Source organism: Somniosus microcephalus, chromosome 20 (assembly GCF_052327205.1).
Source record: "Somniosus microcephalus isolate GS21.2 chromosome 20, FLI_Smic_1.0, whole genome shotgun sequence".
Taxonomy (NCBI): domain Eukaryota; kingdom Metazoa; phylum Chordata; class Chondrichthyes; order Squaliformes; family Somniosidae; genus Somniosus; species Somniosus microcephalus.
In genome coordinates, this window is record NC_141006.1 from 10,629,905 (window position 1) to 10,652,029 (window position 22,125).

Genomic DNA, 22,125 nt, shown 5'->3' on the forward strand with positions numbered 1-22,125 from the left:
TGAAATGAATTTTACGCTGATTGGACTTGTTAAGCCTGCCCAGTGAGTTTGCCGGCCAATTGAAGGAAGCGTGTCTGATGATGTCATTTGATGATGCATCATCAGCCGGTTTCCTTAAAGGGACCATGCGCAAATTGATTTTGACAGTTGTGCTGTCAGTGTTCTACCGCAGTGAGATGCTGCAAGCACTGCACAGAGGTGCACGGCTGCACACAGGCTCTCCCATGACTCCCTCCAATGGGTGGAAGAGACCTCCCCAGGAGCCTGGTTGCACATTGCACAGGAGGACACAAGCAGGGATGTCGTCAGGAGGACCAGGCTGCAATGGCACTAACCTTTCAATGATCTCAGTAGATCACGAAACGTTACTGCAAAGCCACAGAGAGGGTTGAGAGGAGATTTGATAGAGGTGTTCAAAATCATGAGGGGTCTGGACAGAGTAGAGAGAGAGAAACTGTTCCCATTAGCAGAGAGGTCGAGAACCAGAGGACACAGATTTAAGGTAATTGGCAAAAGAACCAAAGGCGACATGAGGAAAAACTTTATTTACTCAGCGAGTGGGAAGGATCTGGAATGCACGGCCTGAGAGGGTGGTGGAGGCAGACACAATCAGGGCTTTCAAAAGCGAGTTGGGTAACTACCACAATGCAAAACATTTGCAGAGCTCCGGGGAAAGGGCGGAGCTGTGGAACTAGCTGAAGTGCACTTGCAGAGAGCTGGCACAGGCTTGACAGGTCGAATGGCCTCCTTCCATTCTTCCATTCTGTAACCATTCTAGGATTCTAGAGGAGAGAGTGTGTGAGAAAGCCACATGTACGTGAGAGAGGAGTGGGAGAGAGACAGAGAGAGAAGTGTGTGTGAGAGAGGAGTGTGTGAGAGAGAGGAGTGTGTGTGAGAGAGGAGTGTGTGTGAGAGAGGCGTGTGTGTGAGAGAGGAGTGTGTGTGAGGGAGGAGTGTGTGTGAGAGAGAGGAGTGTGTGTGAGAGAGGAGTGTGTGTGAGAGAGGAGTGTGTGTGAGAGAGGAGTGTGTGTGAGAGAGAGGAGTGTGTGTGAGAGAGGAGTGTGTGTGTGAGAGGAGTGTGTGTGAGAGAGAGGAGTGTGTGTGAGGGAGGAGTGTGTGTGAGAGAGAGGAGTGTGAGAGAGAGGAGTGTGTGTGAGAGAGGAGTGTGTGTGAGAGAGGAGTGTGTGTGTGAGAGGAGTGTGTGAGAGAGAGGAGTGTGTGTGAGAGAGGAGTGTGTGTGAGAGAGGAGTGTGTGTGTGAGAGGAGTGTGTGTGAGAGAGGAGTGTGTGAGAGACAGGAGTGTGTGTGAGAGAGGAGTGTGTGTGAGAGAGGAGTGTGTGTGAGAGAGGAGAGTGTGTGAGAGAGGAGTGTGTGTGAGAGAGGAGTGTGTGAGAGAGCGGAGTGTGTGTGAGAGAGGCGTGTGTGTGAGAGAGGAGTGTGTGTGAGAGAGGCGTGTGTGTGAGAGAGGAGTGTGTGTGAGGGAGGAGTGTGTGTGAGAGAGAGGAGTGTGTGTGAGAGAGGAGTGTGTGTGAGAGAGGAGTGTGTGTGAGAGAGGAGTGTGTGTGAGAGAGAGGAGTGTGTGTGAGAGAGGAGTGTGTGTGTGAGAGGAGTGTGTGTGAGAGAGAGGAGTGTGTGTGAGGGAGGAGTGTGTGTGAGAGAGAGGAGTGTGAGAGAGAGGAGTGTGTGTGAGAGAGGAGTGTGTGTGAGAGAGGAGTGTGTGTGAGAGAGAGGAGTGTGTGTGAGAGAGAGGAGTGCGTGTGAGAGAGGAGTGCGTGTGAGAGAGAGGAGTGTGTGTGTGAGAGAGGAGTGTGTGTGAGAGAGGAGTGTGTGTGAGAGAGGAGTGTGTGTGAGAGAGGAGTGTGTGAGAGAGAGGAGTGTGTGAGAGAGAGGAGTGTGTGTGAGAGAGGAGTGTGTGTGAGAGAGAGGAGTGTGTGTGAGAGACGAGTGTGTGAGAGAGAGAGGAGTGTGTGAGAGAGAGGAGTGTGTGTGAGAGAGGAGTGTGTGAGAGAGGAGTGTGTGTGAGAGAGGAGTGAGTGAGAGAGGAGTGTGTGTGAGAGGAGTGTGTGTGAGAGAGGAGTGTGTGAGAGAGGAGTGTGTGAGAGAGGAGTGTGTGTGAGAGAGAGGTGTGTGTGAGAGAGAGGAGTGTGTGAGAGAGAGGAGTGTGTGTGAGAGAGGAGTGTGTGTGAGAGAGGAGTGTGTGAGAGAGAGGAGTGTGTGTGTGAGAGAGGAGTGTGTGTGAGAGAGGAGTGTGTGTGAGAGAGGAGTGTGTGTGAGAGAGGAGTGTGTGTGAGAGAGAGGAGTGTGTGAGAGAGAGGAGTGTGTGTGAGAGAGGAGTGTGTGTGAGAGAGGAGTGTGTGAGAGAGGAGTGTGTGAGAGAGAGGAGTGTGTGTGTGAGAGAGGAGTGTGTGTGAGAGAGGAGTGTGTGTGAGAGAGGAGTGTGTGTGAGAGAGGAGTGTGTGAGAGAGAGGAGTGTGTGAGAGAGGAGTGTGTGTGTGAGAGGAGTGTGTGAGAGAGGAGTGTGTGTGAGAGAGGAGTGTGTGAGAGAGGAGTGTGTGTGAGAGAGGAGTGTGTGAGAGAGGAGTGTGTGTGTGAGAGGAGTGTGTGTGAGAGAGGAGTGTGTGTGAGAGGAGTGTGTGTGAGAGAGGAGTGTGTGAGAGAGGAGTGTGTGTGAGAGAGGAGTGTGTGAGAGAGAGGAGTGTGTGAGAGAGGAGTGTGTGTGAGAGAGGAGTGTGTGAGAGAGGAGTGTGTGTGAGAGAGGAGTGTGTGAGAGAGAGGAGTGTGTGTGTGAGAGGAGTGTGTGTGAGAGGAGTGTGTGTGAGAGAGGAGTGTGTGAGAGAGGAGTGTGTGTGAGAGAGAGGAGTGTGTGAGAGAGAGGAGTGTGTGAGAGAGAGGAGTGTGTGTGAGAGAGGAGTGTGTGTGAGAGAGGAGTGTGTGTGAGAGAGGAGTGTGTGAGAGAGAGGAGTGTGTGTGAGAGAGGAGTGTGTGTGAGAGAGGAGTGTGTGTGAGAGAGAGGAGTGTGTGAGAGAGAGGAGTGTGTGTGAGAGAGAGGAGTGTGTGAGAGAGAGAGAGGAGTGTGTGAGAGAGAGGAGTGTGTGTGAGAGAGGAGTGTGTGTGAGAGAGGAGTGTGTGTGAGAGAGAGGAGTGTGTGTGAGAGAGGAGTGTGTGTGAGAGAGGAGTGTGTGTGAGAGAGGAGTGTGTGTGAGAGAGGAGTGTGTGTGAGAGAGAGGAGTGTGTGAGAGAGAGGAGTGTGTGTGAGAGAGGAGTGTGTGTGAGAGAGAGGAGTGTGTGTGAGAGAGGAGTGTGTGTGAGAGAGAGGAGTGTGTGTGAGAGAGGAGTGTGTGTGAGAGAGGAGTGTGTGTGAGAGAGGAGTGTGTGTGAGAGAGGAGTGTGTGTGAGAGAGGAGTGTGTGTGTGAAAGAGGAGTGTGTGTGAGAGAGGAGTGTGTGTGAGAGAGGAGTGTGTGTGAGAGAGGAGTGTGTGTGAGAGAGGAGTGTGTGTGAGAGAGGAGTGTGTGTGAGAGAGGAGTGTGTGTGAGAGAGAGGAGTGTGTGTGAGAGAGAGGAGTGTGTGTGAGAGAGGAGTGTGTGTGAGAGAGGAGTGTGTGTGAGAGAGAGGAGTGTGTGAGAGAGGAGTGTGTGAGAGAGAGGAGTGTGTGAGAGAGAGGAGATTTGGTGCCCAACAACAGACAGAGCCATGGGATGGCTGACCAAAGCCAGATTAGGCTCCCCCCAACACATAATAATACACACGGGCACAAATGACCTAAAGGCCAAACAGAAAGAGGTAGCAACATCGCTCAGAGCAATGATTAGGAAGGCAAGCAGTACATTTCCAAACACTAGAATCACTGTTTCCACAATATTGCCGAGAACAGACTTCAACAACAACACAATTCATGAGATAAATGCCAGCATAGCAACAGAATGCGAATCAAACCACAACGTACACCTGGCCCAACACCCCACCCTCGATGAAGAATGTCTTTACGACCACGTCCACATCCAAAGGCAAAAAATATCGATCTTTGCTAAAGCCCTGAAGGACGTCGCTTTTAACCGGGTCCATACCCAGACTCCAAGAGGAGCCCCCCCCGACCACCAGAGATCAGCGGGGTACATATCAGGAACACTACAAAGACCACCACCACACCAACCGAGACCGGAGAGGATCCCCATGCAAAACAACATTATCAGACCTGCACCACTCCTGTCCCACAGGGGAATAGGACCGCTACCAGCCAGACAGAGGGAGAGATGCACAGGACGTACGCAATACCTCAGACAGAAACAATCCATTAAGAGACAATAAGCAGATGTGCAGCAGCATCTACTTCCGCCTTATGGATCAAGGACTAATTAATAGAAAGAACTGTAACCAAATTGTATTAACTTTTGTAGACAACTGGGGTGATCTTTTTTTTTCCCCACACTTAGACACGACAAACACGTTCCACTCTTTAACCTATCATAGAAAAAGATAAAACTTAACATGAAATCCTTATATATTTCGACCTGGAATATCCAAGGTCTACGCTCTTCACTGCGAGAAGTGAAGAGTAGGACCCCAGAGTTCATAGAGGAAACTAAAGATCTAGATATTATCATTTTACAGGAAACTTGGTATAAAGGAAAAGGACACACCGGCTGTCCCCAAGGGTACACTGAGCTAGTGGTCCCCTCCAATAAATTACCAAGTGTAACCCAAGGCAGAGACTCCGGAGGCATACTGATCTGGTTTAAAACAGAACTTAAGAATTACATCAAATTTATAAAAAAGGGCGAAAACCATATGTGGCTCAAACTTGAGAGGGAGATTATCTCAAACACCCAAGATGTTTATATTTGCGCACTTTATATCCCTCCAATCGATTCCCCGTACTACAAAGAGGACACCTTCTCCAACATGGAGGGGGAAATTATCCAATACCAGGCCCAGGGGAACGTGTTGATCTGTGGGGACCTCAATTCAAGAACGGGCGAAGAACCAGACTTCACCAATAATCAGGGAAACAATTACGTATTCGGGAATAACCACTTTGACATCCCTTCCCTTCCATACAGGCATAACTGCGACAAGCAGTCAAATACCAACGGTAAACAGCTACTACAGCTCTGTCGAAACCTGGGTCTGTACATTGTCAATGGTAGGTTCATAGGAGACCTCCTAGGAAGATCGACCTACTGCTCACCTCTTGGCTGCAGCACAGTAGACTATATGATTACAGACTTGGACCCATCCTCTTTCAGAGCATTCACAGTCAAACCACAAACAACACTGTCAGATCACAGTCAAATTACTATGTTTCTCAAAAAGACAGAAACAAACAACATAGAAACACAACCCAGTAAACTGTACAACACCAAAAAATCGTACAGATGGGCCAAAAACGACACGGAAAAATACCAGAAAACAATTAGCAATGCATCAACTCAAGCTCTCTTAGACACCTTTCTGGATAACATATACACTCACAATAAAGAAGGCGTAAACCGGGCAGTTAGTAAACTAAACAATATTTTTGATAATTTGGCAACAAATGCAAACTTGAAAGCTCGCAAGAACAAACCCAAAACAAAAAACTATGAAAAATGGTTTGACCATGATTGCCATAACATGAGGAAAAAACTTAGAAAACTATCAAACCAAAAACACAGACATCCAGAAAACGAGGAATTACGCCTTACTTATTGTCAGACGCTAACACAATACAGAAACACACTCAGGACCAAAAAAGAGCAATTTATTAAGAATACACTCAGCTCCATGGAGGAATCCATTGAGTCGAATTGTTTCTGGGACAACTTGAAAACACTACACAAAAAACAACACGACGATTTGTCCATTCAAAATGGGGACACATGGGTAAACCACTTTGAAAAATTATACCAGAAAAACACACTAGGACCAGAGCAACACCAAATACGCAAAAAACTTGAAAAGCTTGAAATGGCCATAAAAGATAACCAAAACCCGCTAGACGCCATAATAACAGAAAAAGAACTTCTTGAAAAACTCAAGGACCTGCGACCAGGAAAAGCTTGCGGGACAGACGGCATACTAAACGAGATGATTAAACACGCAGACGACAAACTGAAACTGGCTATCCTAAAACTCTTCAACTTGGTTCTGAGTGTCGGTTATTTCCCTGACATCTGGAACAAAGGACTCATAACACCCATATACAAAAGTGGGGACAAAATCGACCCAAACAACTATCGAGGCATCTGTGTAAACAGTAACCTGGGGAAGGTATTCTGTAGCATCATAAACAAAAGACTTATAAACTTCCTTGAAGAGCACAATGTCTTGAGTAAAAGCCAAATTGGATTCCTGCCAAACTATAGAACATCCGATCATATCTTCACCCTACAGACCCTAATTGACAAACACGTTCACCATAACAAAAGCAAAATCTACGCATGCTTTGTAGATTTCCAGAAGGCTTTCGACTCCATCTGGCATGACGGTTTATTCCTGAAACTTATCGAAAGCGGGGTAGGAGGTAAAACATATGATGTAATTAAATCAATGTATACAAACAATAAATGTGCAGTTAAAATTGGAGACAAACAAACAAAATACTTCCCACAGGGGCGGGGGGTGACGCAGGGCTCGCCAATCTCACCGACACTCTTTAATATTTACATTAATGGATTGGCAAAACTACTTGAACAATCTACAGCACCCGGCCTCACCCTATATGAATCCAAGGTTAAATTCCTCCTCTATGCCGACGACCTGGTTCTGCTGTCACCAACTAAGGAGGGTCTACAGCAGAACCTGGACCTGCTGGAGTCGTACTGCCAGACTTGGGCCCTGACAATAAATCCCCAAAAAACCAAAGTCCTTGTGTTCCAGCAAAGATCCAAACAACATGGACCCACAATAAATTTCACAGTCGGAACAACCAAAATTGAACAAACCACTCACTACACATACTTGGGCTTAAAAATCAGTTCTACGGGAAACTTCAAACTGGCTGTGAATGAACTGAAAGAGAAAGCAAGAAGGGCTTTCTATGCCATCAAAAAATCAATCCAAATAGAAATCCCAACTAGCATTTGGCTCAAAATTTTCAAATCAGTAATTGAACCAATTGCACTCTATGGCAGTGAGGTCTGGGGACCACTAACACAACAAGATTTTGCAAAATGGGACAAACACCCAATTGAGATCCTACATGCGGAATTCTGTAAAAGTATCCTCCGGACTCAAAGGAAAACAGTAAACAACGCATGCAGGGCGGAACTAGGCCAATACCCATTAATAATCACTATCCAAAAAAGAGCCACCAAATTTTGGAATCACCTACAAATGAGCAACCCCCAATGCTATCACTACGACGCCCTGAAATGCCAAGAGCTGACCATAAAGAAGAATACCCTCAGTCAACTAGTCCTGGGACTCAATAAAGTAACTAATAACAATACTAACAATAACCAGCCCCAGGACAGTGACAGGGTAACACAAAGAATTCGACCCAACACAATCGTCGCTAAGCAAAAGGAAAAATATCTGTCATATTGGGCAGAAACAACAAAAACCCAAAGCAAACTCAATTGCTACTTGGCCCTAAACAGACAATACAACATAGCTGATTACCTGACCATGGTAAAGGATAACAAACTGAGAAGAACCTTGACAAGGTACAGACTTAGCGAACATAGCCTAGCGATCGAAAAAGGCAGACACAGGCAGACCAGGCTGCCAAGAGAAGACAGGATATGCTCTCACTGCAGTCAGGGAGTAGTTGAGACAGAGCTGCACTTCCTCACAGCCTGTGGAAAATATCAGGGCATCAGAGAGAATTTCTATCAAAAATTCTCACAAATATGCCCTGAATTCAGAAATCTGACTGACAACCAAAAACTCCCATTCCTACTGGGGGAGGAGAGAAGCTGTGTAACACTGGCGGCACACTATGTTACAGCCTGCCATGAACAGAGGGACAACCAGTAAACTAAGACAAGAGTATATATAAACAAGGCGAAAATATATTTATAAACTCAGGGATATACCTGTTTATACACTGTATGAATGGAACCGCGTTTATGTGTTCAACCATAAATGTATTTTGATGCTTTGGCAACATAAGATGTACCTTATCATGCCAATAAAGCGATTTGTATTGTATTGTATTGTATTGTGTGAGAGAGAGGAGTGTGTGAGAGAGAGGAGTGTGTGAGAGAGAGGAGTGTGTGTGAGAGAGGAGTGTGTGTGAGAGAGGAGTGTGTGAGAGAGGAGTGTGTGTGAGAGAGAGGAGTGTGTGTGAGAGAGGAGTGTGTGAGAGAGAGGAGTGTGTGAGAGAGAGGAGTGTGTGAGAGAGAGGAGTGTGTGTGAGAGAGGAGTGTGTGAGAGAGAGGAGTGTGTGAGAGAGAGGAGTGTGTGAGAGAGAGGAGTGTGTGTGAGAGAGGAGTGTGTGAGAGAGAGGAGTGTGTGAGAGAGAGGAGTGTGTGTGAGAGAGACGGCTGTGTGCAAGGGCAGTGTGCAAGGGCAGCGTGCGAGGGCAGCACTTCACTTACCGTAGTGGTTGATGCTGTTGATGAGCCGCACACCTACTTGAGCGTGATTGTTGGTCACCAGAACAATATCAAAGAGCTCCTCAGTGTCTGGGTACAGATCTCGCAGTTGCTCGTTGACAGCCTCCACAGCCTAAACACAAACAACAACTTGTATTTATATAGCGCCTTTAATGTAGTAAAACGCCCCAAGGCACTGAACGGGAGAGTAATCAGACAAAAATTCACACTAAGCCACGTAAGGAGATATTAGGACAGGTGACCAAAAGCTTGGTCACAGAGGTTGGTGTTAAGAAGGGGAAAGAGAGGTAGAGAGGCGAAGAGGTTTCCAGAGCTCAGGACCTGGGCAGCTTACAGAGAGCTAAGGAGGGGCGAGGACAATTAACTATTTAATTGATACTGTAATTGGAAATCAGAAAATGGCAGACTAATGAAATAGCTACTTTGTATCAGTCTTCACAGTGGAGGATGAGCTATGAGGAAAACTAAAAATAACTATTATGTCCGTGTATGATTGAGACACGGACAGCAGGAGTTGAACAAAACAAGTCTTTACTGAATGGAGTCAATCGGGAAACTGAAACTACAGAGGCTCACTAGCGCCTTTTATACAGGGGTGGTCACTGCCGGTACTGCAGTCTGAGACCAGTTATTCTCTTAAAAGGTACATACACAACAATTCCTCCCCTTTCAGATAAACAGTACATAACATTCATTTAACAACTAAATGATAACTAATTACAATCACAATTACGGTTGCTAGATACATTGGTTGAGTTTAAGCAATTATAAGTTCAGTCTTTGAGGAGGCTTCCTGATTCTGTCTGGATAACGCCTCTTTGGGGTATCAGGTTCTTCTGGCAAGGTTGAGTCGGGACCAATGTCGTTGTTTGGTTCATCTGCTTCCAATATCACCGATTCTGCGGTAGCTGCAATTGGTACGTCGATTTCATTGCCAGGTGTATCAGATCGTGGTGTGGAGTTGACGTTTTCCAGTGACTCTAGAATCTGGTCAGCATGGCGTCTTACAATGCTCTCTCCAACGTCCACGGTATACATGAGAGGTCCTTGCCGTGTACAAATCGTTCCTGGCAGCCATTTCTCAGTGCGGTAGTCCCGGGCCAAAACTGGTTGACCTATCTTAAAACTCCTGGTCGGCCTTTCATTCATATTCTGAAACTGCCTGTTCTCCACATCTCTTCGGACGTTTGGCTTAACCAAATCCAAGCGGCATCGTAGTCTTCGATTGAAGAACATCATGGCTAGAGTTTGGTTGGTAACCGCATGTGTCGCATTCCGGTAGGCAAATAAGAAGTTGTCCACCTTGTGTTGTAGGGGTATATCTTCATTACACATTGCCTTGATAGCCTTCTTGAATGTTTGAACAAACCTCTCGGCGAATCCATTAGTGGCTGGATGATATGGGGCAGATGTGTAATGCTTTACACCATTGTTCTTTAAGAACCTCCGGAACTCTTCAGACACAAACTGTGGTCCATTGTCAGAGCAAATCTGTTCAGGCAGCCCATTCCTGGCGAATATGGTTCGTAAAACTGTGATAGTTTTTTCTGTGGTGGTTGAGGACATTTTTATTACCTCTGGCCACTTTGAATGTGCATCCACCGCAATTGAAAACATGAGTCCATGAAGGGACCAGCAAAATCAATGTGCACCCTTTGCCATGGAGGTGAGGGCCACTCCCATGGATGTAGAGGAGCTTCTGGTGGGGCGTTTTGGACCTTCTGGCATCCTGCACAGCTCTTGGTCATCTCTTCGATTTCTCTATCGATTCCCGGCCACCACACAAATGCTCTGGCTAAGTTCTTCATTTTTACCCCACCCAGATGACCCTCATGAAGCTCATTGAGCACTCTATCCGTCAACTTAGGTGGAATTACTACTCTGGATCCACACATCAAGGTTCCTCTGCACACTGACAGCTGTTCTCTTCTCGGCGAGTTTGCTGGCAGCAGTGGTTCGCCATGTGCTGGCCATCCCTTCACCATTAAATCATAGACCCGGGATACTGTCGGGTCATTTCGTGTTTCCTTTTCTATGTTTGCATTCGTCACAGGGAGACATTCGACTATGGTTGAGTGGAATATCTCCATTGGATCCACTGCAAGGTCTTCTTCCAACGTCGGCAACGGTAGGCGTGACAATCCATCAGCATTCCCATGCTGTTTAGTTCCTTTGTACTCGATGTCATATTGGTGTGCCCCTAGGAAAAGGGACCACCTCTGCAGCCGTTGCGCTGTCATTATCGGTATGCCCTTCTGAGGGTTGAAAATGGAGACAAGAGGTTGATGATCGGTTAGTAGAGTAAATTTTTGACCGTGCAGGTAGTGATTGAACTTCTTCACCCCCCACACTAGGCTGAGGGCCTCTCTGTCAATCTGGGCGCAGTTACGCTCGGCAGAAGTTAACGAGCATGACGCAAAAGCTATCGGGCTCTCTAAACCATCAAGGAATTTATGTGACAGTACCGCCCCAATGCCGTAGGGACACGCATCACACGCCAATCTGATCAGCAGTGCTGGGTTGTAGTGAGCCAATACTTCTCTTGAAGTGATTAAGTCCTTACTCTTCTGAAAGGCCCGCTTACAGTCATTGCTCCATTTCCATGCTACTCCCGTTCGTAGTAGGGCGTTCAGTGGGTGCAGAATTGTGGACAAATTCGGTAAAAACTTATGGTAGTAATTCACCAATCCGAGGAATGACCTCAGTTGCGACACATTTTCAGGCGCTGGGGCCTTAACAACCGCTTCAATTTTGTCAGGGGACTTATGTAACCCCTCTTCATCAATCACGTGGCCACAATACGATATCTGTTTCTTAAAAAACTCGCACTTGGGGCGGTTGGCTCGTAGCCCATGTTCCCGTAGGAAAGTGAGCACCTGTTCTAGGTTGTTAAGGTGTTCACTGTCATCTTCACCTGTCACAAGGATGTCGTCCAAGTAACACTGAGTCCCCGGAATCCCTTGCAGGACTTGTTCCATCGCTATTTGCCATATCGCCAGAGCCGATGCTACTCCGAATACCAATCGATGATACTGGTAAAGACCTTTGTGAGTGTTTATCGTGAGACACTTCCTAGAGGATTCTTCAACCTTCATCTGCAAATGTGCTTGTGCTAGGTCAATTTTTGTAAAACGCTTCCCTCCAGACAGTGAGGCGAAGATGTCTTCTATCCTTGGAAGAGGATATTGTACTGTGTGAAGGACTGGGTTCACCGTCACCTTGAAGTCCCCACAGATGCGAACCTTCCTTGGCTCCTCAGACTTATTGCTTAACATTTTCTTCATGACAGGAACGATGGGTGTTGCCTACTCGCTCCAGTCGACCTTAGACAACACGCCTGTCTTCTCCAGATTCTCCAGCTCTGCCTCGACGGCTGGGCGAATTGCATATGGTACCGTCTTGCTTTGAAAAACTTGGGAATTGCATTCTCTTCTATTTTTATCGAGGCGGTTACGCCTTTAAGAGTGCCCAGTTCTTGTTGAAATACCTCTTTGGCGTTAGCTAAGATTGTTGACAATCGTCCAGGAGTGACGTCTTCATTTTTTTTACCATCCACCGTCATTGCATGAATGGAGTGCCAATCTAGGCTTATCTTCCTGATCCATTCACGTCCCAATAACGGTGGTCCACCATTTTGCAGTATGTAGAGATACAATTTCCGTATTTTCTTGCCGTTGTATTCGACAGGCACCCTTACTTTTCCTCTGGGGTATACTTTTTGCCCCATATATGTCGTCAAGACAATGGATGTCTCTCTCAAGGGTATGTGTGAGAATAGCCGCTCGTAGTCTCGTCGATTCATGACGGTTAGCGCTGATCCTGTATCCAATTCCATTTTAACTTGGGACCCTGCTATCGTGAGGGTGACCCAAATGGTTCGGTGATCCTCTTTTGCGATTACATTGTGAAGTTTGAGACAGCTTAGTCTCTTGTTCCCGGATTCACTATCGCTCATCTGGTCTTCGGAACTATTGTCCGTCATCTTTTGTACTTTCTTGTACGGTTCCTTAGTAGCCTTTTTGTTGTCGCTGGTCTTCTTCCCAAACCTGCAAACTCGTGCAATGTGTCCCATCTTTCCGCATTGCCTGCATATTTTGTCCTTGGACCAGCAGTCCTTATGGTCATGGTTAGTTCTGCCGCAGCGATAACATTTTGCAAATCCCCGTGTCATTTTGTAGGTGCCGTATTCCTGTGGCTTTTGTTGTATTTCCGCAGCTCCCCTGGCTGCTGCTTCGTACGATACTGCCACGCTGAAAGCCTTATCTAGCGTCAGCTCTTTCTCTGAGAGTAACTTCTTCTGTGTTCCTTCACTCAGGAGTCCATAGACAAATTTGTCCCGTAGGGTATCTGCCAGTCCTGCTCCGAACTGGCAGTGCTTTAATAGCTTGCGTAGTTCTGTAAGGTACTCAGCATTGCTCTCATCTTTATGCTGAGTTCTCCTGTGGAATTTAAATCTTTCTGCTATCAGCAGCGGTGCAGGGTTTAGGTGTTCCTGTAGGACAGCAACAATTTCGTTAAAACTCTTCGCCTTCGGTTTGGCTGGAGTAATCAGGTCCCGCACTAGGCCGTACGTTCTAGCGCCCATTAAGTTTAGCAATACCGATGCCTTTTTCTCATCGGCTATTTCGTTTGCCTCGCAATATACCTCGACTCTTTCCACATACGTGGTCCAGTCCTCTATTGTATTATCAAAGGCAGTGATACAGCCAGTCTTCGGCATCTTGAAAATCTAAAATGGCGCCTCCCGCGCTTTGCCTTCTTCCCCGATTTAACAAAATGGCGCCTCCCGCGCTTTGCCTTCTTCCCCGCTGATTAAGATGGCGCCTCCCGCGCTTTGCCTTCTTCCCCGCTGTTGCTAGCGCTGCTTTCCGCGGTTTCCGTTGTAACCTGCAGCTCCTCGCGGTTTCCTGCGCATTTAATATTTCTTTTTTTATTATTTTCCCGTCGTGGAACAACCCTGTGGGACTCTTGCCTCCCTCTTCTCGGGTCTGTACGCAGCCCGGCTTCGTAGCACCGGCCGCGCCCTGTGTGCTCCACCCTCTCTCTCTCCTCTTCCCGACAACGCTGCTCGGCCCCGTTGCAAGCCACCCGCTCGAGTTCGCGACCGCCGCAGCCCAGGAAGGATCAGTGTACTACCTGCCACCAGCCCGGTTAGCTGAAGCACCGTCGACAGGAACCAGGCCCCGCTTTCGACAGCTTCTCCAGCAATCTTCAACTCCGCTAACACAGGGGTGGATGCCCACGGTCGACGTCTGTTTCTACTGCTTATTTCTTCCTTCTGGCCTCGACCTCTGCTCACTTCGCTGCAGGAATGGATCCCAGGAGGTGGTGCAGACTGTAGGTAAGTTCGTATCTGCTCGTCGCCAGTATTATATCCGTGTATGATTGAGACACGGACAGCAGGAGTTGAACAAAACAAGTCTTTACTGAATGGAGTCAATCGGGAAACTGAAACTACAGAGGCTTACTAGCGCCTTTTATACAGGGGTGGTCACTGCCGGTACTGCAGTCTGAGGCCAGTTATTCTCTTAAAGGTACATACACAACAAACTCGATACAAGGTAAGTGAAAACATGGTGATGGAGAAACTAATGAGATTAAAGATAGACAATTCCCCAGGACCCGATGGTTTCCATCCCAGGGTATTGAAAGAAGCAGGTCAGGAAACTGTTGGTACACAGGAACAGGAGGAGGCCATTCAGCCCCTCGAGCCTGCTCCGCCATTCAATGAACACAGGAACAGGAGACCATTCAGCCCCTCGAGCCTGCTCCGCCATCCAATGAACACAGGAACAGGAGGAGGCCATTTAGCCCCTCGAGCCTGCTCCGCCATTCAATGAACACAGGAACAGGAGGAGGCCATTTAGCCCCTCGAGCCTGCTCCGCCATCCAATGAACACAGGAACAGGAGGAGGCCATTTAGCCCCTCGAGCCTGCTCCGCCATCCAATGAACACAGGAACAGGAGGCCATTCAGCCCCTCAAGCCTGCTCCGCCATTCAATGAACACAGGAACAGGAGACCATTCAGCCCCTCGAGCCTGCTCCGCCATCCAATGAACATAGGAACAGGAGGAGGCCATTCAGCCCCTCGAGCCTGCTCCGCCATCCAATGAACACAGGAACAGGAGGAGGTCATTCAGCCCCTCGAGCCTGCTCTGCCATTCAATGAGATCATGGCTGATCTGCGACCTATCTCCATATACCCGCCTTTGGCCCATATCCCTTAATACCTTTGGTTAACAAAAATCTATCAATCTCAGATTTAAAATTAACAATTGATCCAGCATCAATTGCCATTTATGGAAGAGAGTTCCAAACTTCTACCACCCTTTGTGTAGAAGTGTTTCCTAACTTCACTGCTGAAGAGCTACAAGAGCAGGTCAGAGGCTGGGTATTCTGTGGCGAGTGTCTCACCTCCTGACTCCCCAAAGCCTTTCCATCATCTACAAGGCACAAGTCAGGAGTGTGATGGAATACTCTCCACTTGCCTGGATGAGTGCAGCTCCAACAGATAGATAGTGAGTGGGAAAAACTGTGGCAGATGGAGTTCAATGTGGGGAAGGGAGCGGTCATCCACTTTGGATCCAAGAAAAACAAATCAGAATATTTTCTTAATGATGAGGGACGAGGAACTGTGGATGAACAGAGAGATTTGGGTGTCCATGTACACAAGTCACTAAAAGTTATTGGAAAGATACAAAAAAACAATCAAAATGGCTAATGGTAGATTGGCCTTTATCTGAAGGGGGCTGGAATACAATGGGGTGAAGTTATGTTACAGCTGTACAGAGCTCTGGTCAGACCCCATCTGGACACTGTGTTCAGTTCTGGGTACCAGAAGCAAGGATCCATTGCTGATGCTGTACTGCATGCCCAGTGCAGGTGATGTGCGGAGGGGGAGGACTCTTGACTCCTACCTGGATGAAGGGGAACGCAGCACCTGGTGCAAAAGGCTCACTCTCATGTTCGACTTGGTATTTGACATACGCCTCCACCCCATCCTTCTGGAAGATCTTAGTTTCCTCCTCCATGTTAAAGAGGGCCCGGGATGACACTGCGATGGTCGTAGCATACTGTGGACTTGGCTACGGGACAAACGGGTAAAACAATTGCCATGTAACACTATTTGTAAATCTGTCCCTCTGAAAAGGAACATCCCGTCAGTAGGTGCATTATCCACACTCCGTACAACCCTGCCCATCAATCCTGTAAAACCCTGCCCATCACTCCTGTACAACCCTGCCCATCACTCCTGTACAAACCTGCCCATCACTCCTGTACAACCCTGCCCATCACCCCTGTACAACCCTGCCCATCATTCCTGTACAACCCTGCCCATCACCCCGTACAACCCTGCCCATCACTCCCGTACAACCCTGCCCATCACCCCTGTACAACCCTGCCCATCACTCCCGTACAACCCAGCCCATCACTCCCGTACAACCCAGCCCATCACTCCTGTACAACCCTGCCCATCACCCCGTACAAGCCTACCCATCACTCCTGTACAACCCTGCCCATCACTCCCGTACAACCCTGCCCATTACCCCTGTACAACCCTGCCCATCACTCCCGTACAACCCAGCCCATCACTCCTGTACAACGCTGCCCATCACTCCTGTACAACCCTGCCCATCACTCCTGTACAACCCTGCCCATCACTCCTGTACAACGCTGCCCATCACTCCTGTACAACCCTGCCCATCACTCCTGTACAACCCTGCCCATCACTCCTGTACAACACTGCCCATCATTCCTGTACAACCCTGCCCATCACCCCTATACAACCCTGCCCATCACTCCTGTACAACATTGCCCATCACTCCTGTACAACCCTGCCCATCACTCCTGTACAACCCTGCCCATCACCCCTGTACAACCCTGCCCATCACCCCTGTACAACCCTGCCCATCACCCCTGTACAACCCTGCCCATCACTCCTGTACAACCCTGCCCATCACTCCTGTACAACCCTGCCCATCACCCCTGTACAACCCTGCCCATCACCCCTGTACAACCCTGCCAATCGCCCCTGTACAACCCTGCCCACCACTCCTGTACAACCCTGCCCATCACCCCTGTACAACCCTGTCCATCACTCCTGTACAACCCTGCCCATCACCCCTGTACAACCCTGCCCATCACTCCCGTACAACCCTGCCCATCACCCCTGTACAACCCTGCCCATCACTCCCGTACAACCCTGTCCATCACTCCTGGATAACCCTGCCTATCACTCCTGTACAACCCTGCCCATCACCCCTGTACAACCCTGCCCATCACTCCCGTACAACCCTGCCCATCACTCCCGTACAACCCTGCCCATCACTCCCGTACAACCCTGCCCACCACTCCTGTACAACCCTGCCCATCACTCCCGTACAACCCTGCCCATCACTCCCGTACAACCCTGCCCATCACTCCCGTACAACCCTGCCATCACCCCTGTACAACCCTGCCCGTCACCCCTGTACAACCCTGCCCATCACCCCTGTACAACCCTGCCCGTCACCCCTGTACAACCCTGCCCATCACTCCCGTACAACCCTGCCCATCACTCCCGTACAACCCTGCCCATCACTCCCGTACAACCCTGCCCATCACTCCTGTACAACCCTGCCCGTCACCCCTGTACAACCCTGCCCATCACCCCTGTACAACCCTGCCCGTCACCCCTGTACAACCCTGCCCATCACCCCTGTACAACCCTGCCCATCACCCCTGTACAACCCTGCCTATCACTCCTGCAATCCACTCACAAATCAGCCTGTTTCAGTGGATCCCGCTCTCGCCTCTGAGTCAAAAGGTTGTGGGTTCAGGTCCCTCCCTCTCTCTCACTCTCCCTCTCACTCCCTCCCTCTCTCTCTCTCCCTCTCTCTCTCTCTCCCTCTCTCTCTCTCCCTCTCTCTCTCTCTCCCTCTCTCTCTCCCCCTCTCTCTCTCCCTCTCACTCCCTCCATCGCGCTCTCCCTCCCTCCCTCCATCCATCTCTCTCTCCCTCTCTTTCTCTCCCTCCCTCTCTCTCTGTCTCTCTCTCTCACCCTCTCTCTCTCTCCCTCCCTTGCTCACCCTCTCTCTCCCTCCCTCCCACTCTCTCCTTCCATCCCTCTCTCATCCTCTCTCCCTCCCTCTCTCCCTCTCTACCTCCCTCCCACTCTCACGCACTCTCCCCCTCCCTCCCTCCCTCTTTCCCAGTCTCTCTCTCCCTCCCTCTCTTACCCTCGCTCCTTCCCTCTCTCCCTCCCTCCTTCCCTCTCTCTCTCCATCTCTCTCTCCCTCCCTCCATCTCTCTCTCTCTCCTGCTCTCTCCCTCACTCTCTTTCCCAGTCTCTCTCTCCCTCCCTCCCTCCCTCTGTCTGTCTCTCCCTCCCCCTGTCTGTCTCTCCTTTCCTCTCTCCATCTCGCTCCCTCTCTCTCCCTCCCTCTCTTACCCTCGCTCCTTCCCTCTCACCCTCTCTCCCTCCTTCTCTCACCCTACCTATTTCTCTCTCTCTCACTCTCCCTCCCTCCCCCTCTCTTTCCCAGACTCTCTCTCCCTCCCTCCCTCTCCCTCTCTCTCTCCCAGTCTCTCTCTCTCTCTAAACCGGCTGGAGCAGCTTGTTCTGACAGTGTGGCCCCGCTCCTCTCTCCCGGGCCTCAGCCTCCCGCCAGTCAACACATTTACCGTTTTCGGCTTCTTCCTGGGGGACAGACAGTGAGCGGCCGGTCCCGGGGCCCCGTTCTTCCTGCTCGGATCCATAGGAGTCGGCGGCACTAACCTGAGAGAGAGAGAGAGCGGGGGACAGATAGAGAGAGAGATAGAGATAGAGAGAGAGAGAGAGCGGGGGACAGATAGAGAGAGAGAGAGAGAGAGCGGGGGACAGATAGAGAGAGAGAGAGAGAGAGCGGGGGACAGATAGAGAGAGAGAGAGAGAGCGGGATACTGACACCGGGGACAGAGACAGACAGACAGATATATATAGAGAGAGAGACACGGGGACAGAGAGAGAGACAGATATATATTTATAGAGAGACAGATATATGAGGACAGACACCAGGGACAGAGAAACAAATATATATATAGAGAGAGGGGCAGACAAAGACAGATACAACTACGGAGAGAGAGATGGTTGGGGTAAGGGATGAGAGAGAGGAGGTAGTTGGGGTAAGGGTTAGATAGAGGAGGTGGTTGGGGTAAAGGATGAGAGAGAGAGGTGATTGGGGTAAGGGATGAGAGAGAGAGGTGATTGGGGTAAGGGATGAGAGAGGAGGTGATTGGGGTAAGGGATGAGAGAGAGAGGTGATTGGGGTAAGGGATGAGAGAGAGAGAGGTGATTGGGGTAAGGGATGAGGGAGAGAGGTGGTTGGGGTAAGGGATGAGAGAGAGAGGTGATTGGGGTAAGGGATGAGGGAGAGGTGGTTGGGGTAAAGGATGAGAGAGAGAGGTGGTTGGGGTAAGGGATGAGAGAGAGGAGGTGGTTGGGGGAAGGGTTGAGATGGAGGAGGTGGTTGGGGTAAAGGATGAGAGAGAGAGGTGGTTGGGGTAAGGGATGAGAGAGAGGAGGTGGTTGGGGGAAGGGTTGAGATGGAGGAGGTGGTTGGGGTAAGGGATGAGAGAAGAGGTGATTGGGGTAAGGGATGAGAGAGAGAGGTGGTTGGGGGAAGGGTTGAGATGGAGGAGGTGGTTGGGGTAAGGGATGAGAGAGGAGGTGATTGGGGTAAGGGATGAGAGAGGAGGTGATTGGGGTAAGGGATGAGAGAGAGAGGTGATTGGGGGAAGGGTTGAGATGGAGGAGGTGATTGGGGTAAGGGATGAGAGAGAGAGGTGATGGGGTAAGGGATGAGAGAGGAGGTGATTGGGGTAAGGGATGAGAGAGAGAGGTGATTGGGGGAAGGGATGAGAGAGGAGGTGATTGGGGTAAGGGATGAGAGAGAGAGGTGGTTGGGGTAAGGGATGAGAGAGGAGGTGATTGGGGTAAGGGATGAGAGAGAGAGGTGGTTGGGGTGAGGGATGAGAGAGAGAGGTGGTTGGGGTGAGGGATGAGAGAGAGAGGTGATGGGGTAAGGGATGAGAGAGAGGAGGTTGTAATGATCAATAACATGTCATTCTGGAGTAGTACACTAGATGGAGCCGTAGAGCTGTATAGAGCTGTATATTTAGTTGTATGTGTTTAAGACTACACTACCCATGATGCACTAGGCTACCCAGGAGGCAGTAGTCAAGATGGCTGCCTGCACACAGAAGTACACATGTGGAATCTCTACAGATGCTGTACCTAGAGAACGTGTACTGAATAAATGTCTAGCTCTAAGCTAGCTGTTCATAATGCAAACGACTAGTTATTAATGAACATAACATGGTACCAGGATTGGTGAAGATCTGCTGAAAATTGTGAAAAGTGACATGGAGAATTTGAGGCCACCGGAGTTTTTGAATCTCACGGGAAATGTCGACTACAATTGGCGGACTTTCAAACAACAATTCGAACTCTACATTGCTGTCATCGGATTCGGTACGAAGCCAGACGCAAGTAAAATAGCGTTGCTGCTCACGGTTGCAGGCCCACAGGCGATAGAGGTATTTAATACATTTGTATTTAATCCAGAGGAGAACAGAGAAAATTTAGACGATGTGCTAAAGAAATTTAATACACATTGTTCTCCCAAAAAGAATGAAACCTATGAAAGATACGTGTTCCGTTCGAGGACACAGCGGCAAAATGAGACTTTTGATAGCTTTGTGACCGATCTGAAACTGAAAGCACAGACATGTAATTTCTCTGAGCTGAAAGCATGCATGATTCGTGACCAGATTGTGTTTGGTATTCATGATAAAAAAGTCAGGGAATGTCTGTTGAGAGAAACCTAACTAACATTGGAAAATGCTGTGAATATATGCCAAGCCAGTGAGCTAGCTCGACAGCACGCAAAGACTTTCAGTGAAATCAATAATGATGCGATTGTAGTAAGTGCTGCTGTCGGTGCTGTGTTCTACAAGGGGAAGCAACATGGGCAGAACAGAAATGAAAAGCAATCGGAGGAAGGAATTTTTAATTGTAAACGCTGTGGTTACAAACGCCAGTTAAAACAATGCCCAGCGTTTGGAAAAACGTGCACAAAATGTCATGGAAAGAATCACTTTGCCAAACAATGCTTTTCAAAAGTAAAAACAAAGAAAGGGCAACAAGTCCGAGTTAATGTGATTGAGGACACTGATTTAAGTGAGACATTTTTTGTAGGAATGGTGTCATGTGACAATATAGAAAAGGATACAGAAAATGAGCAGCCCTCAGGAATAAACAATGCTAAACATAACGTCAATGCAGTAAAAGAGGACAAATGGATGATCCCACTGCAGGTAAATGGAGCATTAGTTACATTGAAACTAGACACTGGGGCAAAAGCAAATTTAATCAGTATGAGTGACATTAAAAATATGAAAGAAAAGCCCAAAATACAGAAAAAGTCAGTACTACTGAAGAGCTACATTGGACAGAAAATAGATAGCTTAGGTGTATGCAGACTTAAAGTGACAGTCAAAGACAAAGTGCATCATCTCATGTTTTCTGTTGTGGCTGAAGGACTTGATTCACTACTGGGTGACAAAGCTTGTGAAGACTTAGAACTGGTCAAGAGAGTCTACCGTATAAACTGTGCCATAAGCAGACCAGATGACTCAGTGGATTCTGTAGTAAACAATTTCCAGGATGTGTTCAAAGGATTTGGAGTTCTACCAATCATTTACAAGATCCAGCTAAAGGAGGATGCTCAGCCAGTGGTACATGCTCCACGAAGAGTTCCAGCACCCCTGCGTGACCGGCTCAAGAAAGAACTGGACAGAATGACCACACTAGGAGTCATCAGGAAAGTCGAAGAGCCAACAGACTGGGTTAACTCCATGGTATGTGTAAAGAAAAAGAACAATGATCTAAGAATATGCATGGATCCAAAGGACTTAAATGCAAACATAAAACGTGAACACTACCAGATTCCCAAGCGAGAAGAAATCACCAGTGAAATGTCAGGTGCCAGATACTTTACAAAGCTCGATGCCTCACAAGGATTTTGGCAACTAAAATTGGATGAAGAGAGCACCAAATACTGTACCTTCAACACACCATTTGGCAGGTATTGTTTCCTCAGAATGCCTTTCGGGATAACATCTGCATCTGAAATCTTTCATAGAGCGATGGAACACATAATTGAAGGTCTGGAAGGAGTTCGGGTCTATGTTGATGACATCATCATCTGGGGCTCCACATTGAAAGAACACAATGAGAGACTGACTAAAGTGCTACAGAGCATACGCCAGAATGGACTGAAGCTCAACAAAGCCAAGTGTCAGTTTGGCGTCCAGGAAGTCACTTTCCTAGGAGATAATCTATCTGTTAAAGGAATAGAGCCAGATATGGAAAAAGTAAACGCCATACTCAAAATGCCCCGACCCACTGACAAAAAAGGAGTACTACGCATCATGGGGATGATAAACTTCATTGGAAAGTTCATTCCTAACTTGTCAGCCAAGACAACCTGTCTGCGAGACCTGCTACATAAAACAAATGAGTTCGCATGGACAGAAAGACATGAACAAGAGTGGATGAACCTCAA

The 22,125-nt window shown here is 48.4% G+C and overlaps 1 protein-coding gene across 2 annotated transcripts in view; it reads right to left on the bottom strand.

Moving 5' to 3' along the window:
• The window catches only part of LOC147103056 (cytosolic 5'-nucleotidase 1A-like), an 88,680-nt gene extending 70,229 nt beyond the window's left edge, over positions 1 to 18,451 (bottom strand). For both annotated transcript variants that reach the window (XM_085962329.1, XM_085962328.1), the window contains exons 1-3: positions 18,203 to 18,451; positions 15,457 to 15,624; positions 8,521 to 8,650 (exon numbers count right to left, since the gene is read on the bottom strand). In XM_085962329.1, coding sequence (XP_085818455.1) covers positions 8,521 to 8,650; positions 15,457 to 15,624; positions 18,203 to 18,277 — 373 coding nt within the window. In that variant the 5' untranslated portion in view covers positions 18,278 to 18,451. The remainder of the gene's footprint in view (positions 1 to 8,520; positions 8,651 to 15,456; positions 15,625 to 18,202) is intronic.
• Positions 18,452 to 22,125: the final 3,674 nt, after the last annotated feature.